The 7,093-nt window shown below is 37.1% G+C and overlaps 1 protein-coding gene across 3 annotated transcripts in view; it reads left to right on the forward strand.

The window, feature by feature from the left end:
- Positions 1 to 4,492, forward strand: part of CADM2 (cell adhesion molecule 2) — a 681,753-nt gene extending 677,261 nt beyond the window's left edge. For all 3 annotated transcript variants that reach the window (XM_075102266.1, XM_075102284.1, XM_075102275.1), the window contains one exon: positions 33 to 4,492. In XM_075102266.1, coding sequence (XP_074958367.1) covers positions 33 to 151 — 119 coding nt within the window. In that variant the 3' untranslated portion in view covers positions 152 to 4,492. The remainder of the gene's footprint in view (positions 1 to 32) is intronic.
- Positions 4,493 to 7,093: the final 2,601 nt, after the last annotated feature.

The raw sequence follows: 7,093 nt of genomic DNA on the forward strand, positions 1-7,093 counted from the left end.
TTTTTTCTTTTCTATTGTACTGATTCCTATAGGAACATATTTAACGAATGAAGCAAAAGGAGCTGAAGATGCACCTGATGCCGACACAGCCATTATCAATGCAGAAGGCAGCCAAGTCAATGCAGAGGAGAAAAAAGAGTATTTCATTTAGATGCAGAGCTAGAATCTTGGAGTTTTACTTATCAGGCTGACTGCTGGACAAAACTGGCTATCATTTCTCCGAATTCATTTCTGCCATCTTCTGCTATCTTTATTAACTCGCATACCTGCTATAAGTAGCCAGTTTATGCCAACAATCAGCTGCTGACATCATCATTCTATAATTACAGTATCATGCGTAAAGCAGGACATTTCGTATTGCCTAAAATTCATATCCACTGCTCTCTTAACATACAGTGCTTGAATATACAGCCTTAACAATGTTAATCATCATCTTAATCCAAGTTTTCTACATTTTTAAATGTTACGCAGCTTGCTTCTTTTTCAGTTTTCTTTTATCATGTCCCTACTAGTGTGTCATAGAACAATATCCATAACAAGTACTGTTAGGTAAGGACCTAATTTACTTACATAAAATGTTAAGTCTAAGATTAGAGGTTTACAAAGAATGTTTTATACATGTCTATCTATGATTCAAAAAGCAACTTGTTTTTGAAACATAACGCCCTAGGAAGAAAGACAAACTGAAATCTTTTAGTATAGTTTCATGTACGCTTGGAATTGGTGGAGAAAAACTATCAGTCCACTGAATTTTTTGTTTTGTTTTGTTATGTTTTAAATGGTACCTTGACAACAGTGCCATGTTTCAGTGGTAAAAACATGCTGAATAGCTATACAGATCTGCAGACTTAGATAATAGTGCTTCATTTGAATCCCCTTTACTGCTTTTTTGGGATCGCAAAGATTAGAAAACTTTCTGAGTAATTTCTGGTTTTATAATTTATTTGCTTCACATGAACTCACCTGCCTACTCAAATTTGAAGTGTTCATGGGGCACAACTGCAAGGCGTTTTAGTATCTGTATATAGTGCATATAATAAATTCAATTAAACATTATTTGATACATATTTAACTTTTTTGGCAGTAGCTAAGTCAGTCACAAGTAAGCATTTTCTAATGTCCATTATATCCCTTTAGATATGACTCAAATCAATATTCTGAGTAGATAACATGTATTAGTATTTTTTGTCTGTATGTCCTAGCACTGTTCAGCAGCAAACTTTTCTAGTTCTTGTTAATTTTTTCTTTGTTATACAATGGAAGCACAATGTTATATGGAAAGGTAGTTTTAAGCTAACAACCAGTGCACAGCCTCAGGTTTTAAATTACAACCACATTTGATTACTATCCTTAAAAACTACTATTGAGTTGCTAAAATTCTCAATTTTTAATTTGGCAGTTCCAGAGCTGCTTCTCTATGTTGGTTTGCCAAAAAAAAAAAAAAAGAAAAAAAATAAAAAAAAATAAAAAATAGAAGTGTTAAAACAAAAGATATATGTTTTGTGTATACAGTAAATGGACTAATTCTTTATATTAAATTCCTGTCTATGCATTTTGTGAGGTACAAACTTATGTCACCGTGAATGATAGAGAATTCCTGCCATGCTTTTAGCTCAACAGTGAAAGTCTCTGTTTGGATTATTTCTGAATTTTTTTGTGTAATTGACAGCTGAAAAATCACATGCTCTTAAATATGACAACAAAACACTGTAAGCCCATTGGCTTATTTCCTCTTCCAATGAAATAAAAAGGTTGCCATAACAGCTCTTGGAAATGATTCTACACTGGAGAACGCAAGTTAGCCTAGCCGGAGCTTGTCTTGCTCCTCAGTTTTGCACCTTTGATAAAAGAGTATTTCTCTCTGGTTGCTGTACTTGTGAAGCCTAAAAGCATGATGGTCTGCTGTAAAGGACTTTCTCCTGGGATTTTATTTTTGTGTGGGGAAGAGAGAGTTTGAAATGTGACATCATGTAGTATGGTGAAATGGAAGATAAAGGTGCTGCGTCAGATTATTTATCAGAAGAGTATAAACCTTTTAAGGACAATATTAGAGTATTTTAATTGTTTTTGTTGAAACATTTATCTTGTTAATTTCTAAGAGAAAAGGGTGACGTCAATCAAAGCAGCACTTTTTTCAAAATATACAGACATAAATAATATGATGTGGCTGAGTGTTAACATAATAAATCATATACAGTATGACATTTTAAAAGAAATAAGTCTGCATTGATGTGATTGCATGCTTGTTTTTACAGTTCACTCCATATCCATCTGTGGAAAAATGCAATAATATGTTAATATAATATGGTAGTTTGCGAGAACCAGGTAGGTGCTACTAGACACATTGAAAACTAGTATAGGTTTACAAGATATTCATGTCTTTTGAAACATACACAAGGCTGGCGAAGGAAGTCATTCAGTTTAATACCAAAAATATGGGTTCTTGTCACAACAGTAAGTTATATTAGCTCCAGAACAGTATCACATACGACCAGGCTTTATTTCAGGACCTGGGGCCCAGTTCAACTAAGCATTTAAGCGCATGCTCAGCTTCGGGCGTTGGAGAAGTTCCACTGGACTGTAAGGCACTATTCATATGCTTAAAAATAAGTGCTTCCCTGGATGAGGGCCTTCTTTGCTCAAGTGGAATTCCCCACCAGCATGGTGTTTATGTCTTTTTTCATTCTTCCTAACTCCAGCTTGCTTGAATAGTAGGGTTGTTACTTGAACCATTACCCAACCAAGGTCAGGCAAGACCTTCAAAAGCAGGATTGCCCTTGGGGTAACAATTTCAAACCATTTTCTCCAGTGGCATAGAAACAGCATTTAAATTTTGCAAAAAGAGATATAAACTGTACTGTTAAAATAAGTTATTTAATTGGTTTTCAATTAGAACTTCTCACACGTGCTCGTTTTTAACACAGTTGATCTTCCATTATCTTGCACCTGGTGATGTCCCTTGCATCTGTGCAATGCAGGTGTGAAAAACCCCACACCAAGCATCCTACCTGGATAGCACTTTGCAGGCCTCTCTGGTCTTCATGGGTTTAAATCGCTACGCTGGGTGTAAAGAGGCATCCCTCTTTTTTTGTAGGCAGAACCATGGCTCAACACTAATGACATTCAGTAGGCTAAAAGCCAGTCCTCTGTTGCCTTTGTCCAAGACCCCATTCTGAAATACTGCTTTTATTACGGTGTGAGGGTTGATTATTACGGCGAATGTGTAAACTGGAGGCTCGGAATGGGAACCGCCCTTGCTAAAATCTATGTGACTTCCTCCCACACACACACTTGCAGAGTAGTTTTCTCAAGACCAGGTAGCTAGTTTCTGCCAGTGTACTGTTTACAGTGTTGGTTGCTGATTGTTTTTAAACTTTTTGATGTAGGTTTTCTTTTTTTAATGCTTCAAGAACATTCTCATGATCTGAACAAGAAAATTCTCATGATTTGAACAAGAAAGTGGTGCATCAGAAGACAAGGGGTGCACCCTCCCACTCTTTTAGCGTCATCTGACAAACCAAGAAACAGTTTAAGGAACCTGATGTTTAACTTGAGGCTCAGAATTTAATATAGAACACTTAAAATGTGTCCACATTACTTAAGGATGGTTCGTCTTGCACTGAGACTCCCTCTATAAAGGAATACGTGAAGAAAACCAACTTTTCTAAATAAGACATGAAAGTTAACATCTTGTGTATTTTCATTACAGTATTATATATATATATAACTATTTCAATGAAAAGAAAGGACAGAATCATCTGTAATTATGTAATTCATGATTGTAACAGCACTGAAGTTACCATGTACGCACATGTACAGTAGCTATTTCAACAGTTACAGTGTAGTTACATGTAATTCCCTGTAACATAGCAGTTATAGTGTAATTTAGTGCCACTTATTGTAAAGTGTTACCAAAAGGCAAATGGAGTTCTTACCTTTACAATTCCATTCAAATTAAAGGTAAGTTTATTAAATTAGCACCATAAATCTGATATTGCATTTCTTAATTAAGGAGGTGATTTAAAACTTCATGTTCACACTGCAGCTTCCCCCACCGCTTACCCAGACTCCTCCAAGTGTCTAATCTCTACACTCCTAGGAACTGGTAATCTGTGTTGAACATACCAAAAATCCAGCTACTTCAACTTTAATTGAATAAGCTGTCTAATAGAGAAAAACAAGCAACAACAACAACAAAAATAAAAGAGTAATGCTTTTTATTAAGTGGCACAAAGTACACACTAAAAACTATGCAAAAATATAGGTAAATACAGTGTACTTACATGTAAGTATCTTGTACTTGCTGTGTATGGATATTGGAAAACCATGTAATTATAATATGCATTTTGATTATTTCAGGCAGGGGGGTGACCCCTAACAGTCACAAGGTCAAACTGGAAGGTACATATACAAGCAGTGGGTATCCTAATGCAATATGTGTAATTCCTCTACTTGCAATGACAACTAATTTATAAAGATGCTTATACCACTCCTCATTCTCACTAGCTTTGCTTTCCATTTCTTTGAGGCCCATTAAATTTCACTGAAACACCTTTAGGCAAAGTAAGACACTGACTCCGCTAATGCTGCCAGCACTCTGTACGTCTGGCAGCAGTGTTCGGTAATCTATTTCTGGCTCAACAGCACAAGTTTCCTTTTTTTTTTTCCTGTCCTCAAGGGAGCCTAGTATGTTAAGATGCTGAAATATGCTGCCATATGCCCTGGTATTTTTAGCATGAACAACAGAGAAAGAGAGAGAGCGAGAGCGCTGCATTCTTCTGACCCCTATTTTGCTGAATCACCTCACCTGGAAGTTCCACTACTCGCTCAGTAACGCCAGGTAATCTTAAATTGTAAGTACAGAATGCTTCCATCGAAGTACGGAGGATGCCTTTAACGATAAAGCTAACGCTTTGTAAACGTAAGGTTCTGTATTACTGATCTTTTTACTTCTCGCCACTTTTCCACCACATCCTCCCAGAAGGAATGCACCAAAAGGCAGATACCATAGAACAGCAAAAGAAGAAAAGAGTATTCTAAGCCTTCTTGTGGTTGCCATTGCTATAACCCTCCTTCGTGTCCCTGTGTAACGGGCAAATAAATGTGTTTAGCAACTGCCATTAGCTTCATTCCACGCTATGCTATTCCTAGACTATGACATCTACCTCTTAGTCTAAATACTAGCTATGAGATATTTGTATACATTTTAGATACTACTGAATCTTTGGTGTAGTCTTGAAATGAGATCACAGTATTCTTTTTTTCTGTTTTAAATAGAAAAAAAAATATTGCCTGGGTTCATAATTCTCGCCCTGTTCTCTACTAATTTTGGGATAGTTTGAGCTTTCAACAGGGCATAAGGACACAGCCTCAGCTGGTATAAATCAGCTTCACTCTGTTGCCTTAAACGTGGGCCAATTTACACTGGCTGGGGATTCATCCCAAACTGCTTAAAAATAAACTGCTATAACACATCAATATTTAGTCAGCACTAGATAACGATGTACAATCCAACTGCAACGCAATCCTTTCCAGTAAGGCAAGCAGGTTTGAAGAGAAACTTTTAAAAGCACATGCAAGCTTTTGAATTAAATATGCAATATCAATACTTTTGAGATATTCTGACATGTCTCTTACTTATTCAAACATAATATTGCCAGGGCATGTTTACATTAAAAACACTCAATGCATGGGGGACAGGGAAGGACTTTTGCAAACAAGAGGAAATTAAAGGGATAGAGCAGCCTTTGATGTCAACAGAGCAGAGTAGACACTCTTTATCGAGAGTGGGACTTCCTACATTGTTTTTTCAGAGTGGACCTAGTACCTCTAAAGCAAACGGGAGTTGTCTACTTGCCATTAGAAGAAGCTTGCACGGTTCCTTCTTGCTATCAATGAAACTAACCCAGCACTCTGCACTTGTTTTAACTCAGGAGGAAATAAGGGTACAAACATGGTTTAACAGCACACTTCTGTATCATTCCACATCCTCAGGATGCTCCAAGCTTTGTGCGCTTCCAGCAGCCCTTAAGGGAATTCTTCCAGCATCTAAGAATCATCTTGTTGCCAAGCCATGTTCATTTTCTTCAGCAGTGTTTAACGTACTCGCAGCCAGATGGAAGATGGTGTGGAACCACTATGATGACTCTCCAGTACCAGTGGCTTCCAGAGCCTCTCTGTAGATGGCAAAAAAAAAAAAGAAAAAGGTTTCATGGCTTCTGTGTTTACGATAGATCTGCCCTCCGTGTTCTGTGGCTTAAGTCATTTATTCTCTGCTGGACTAAGCGCAGCAGTCTAATTGGAAAGGAGGTAGGAAAAAAAGTCTCTCCTCTGAAAGGAGCAGTCTGTGTTACTATTAAAGAAGAGTTCAAGGAGTTTTATTTCTTCTTTTATTTTTAAAGATTTCAGGTGCAAAGCCAAGCCTGTTGGGGTCAGCACTTTAGCACTTTTCCTGTGTTCGGGGTCAAGCCAGCAGTGTTTCATGTGTGAGCTCTGATCTCACATTTCAGCACAAACTACAGACAGCCTTACCCTGCCCTTATGCATAGTGCTGAAAATCTCTGATGCTATTTTCTTCTAAACATACTTATTTTCTTATTCTACAATGAAATAATTGAAGGGCTTTCATAATAGGTTCAAAAGGAGGGGTTTTAAAGTAATAACTTGAGAAGAAAATAATGATGATCATCAACTGTTTATGTTGATTATGAAGAGAAGGAAAATCTTTAATTGCTGGACTGAATTCTTTATCACTTCCTCTTTCTCTCCGTTCTATGCATATTGATTAATGTTAGTAAACACGCAGTTGCACATGTTGTCCTTTTTCAGTGAAAGCAGATTTGCTAATACCCCCATATAGCTTCCATAGAAAGATGCAAATATGACCTACAATCATCTGCTCCTGCCTAAACAGCGAGCCAAGAGAGCGGACTCATAGGTTACTGGATTCAAATATGTCCTGCTTCCATGAAAGTTGGGTACAATACGCCTACTGATTTCAGAAGAACAAGGCTCAAGTTAACATTAATGCACACGTTCAAGTTACTATTTAGCTCTTTTCCAACAGAATTATAAAGCAATCCTTGTGCATCCT

This window comes from Phalacrocorax aristotelis, chromosome 1 (assembly GCF_949628215.1).
Source record: "Phalacrocorax aristotelis chromosome 1, bGulAri2.1, whole genome shotgun sequence".
NCBI classification, from domain to species: Eukaryota; Metazoa; Chordata; class Aves; order Suliformes; family Phalacrocoracidae; genus Phalacrocorax; species Phalacrocorax aristotelis.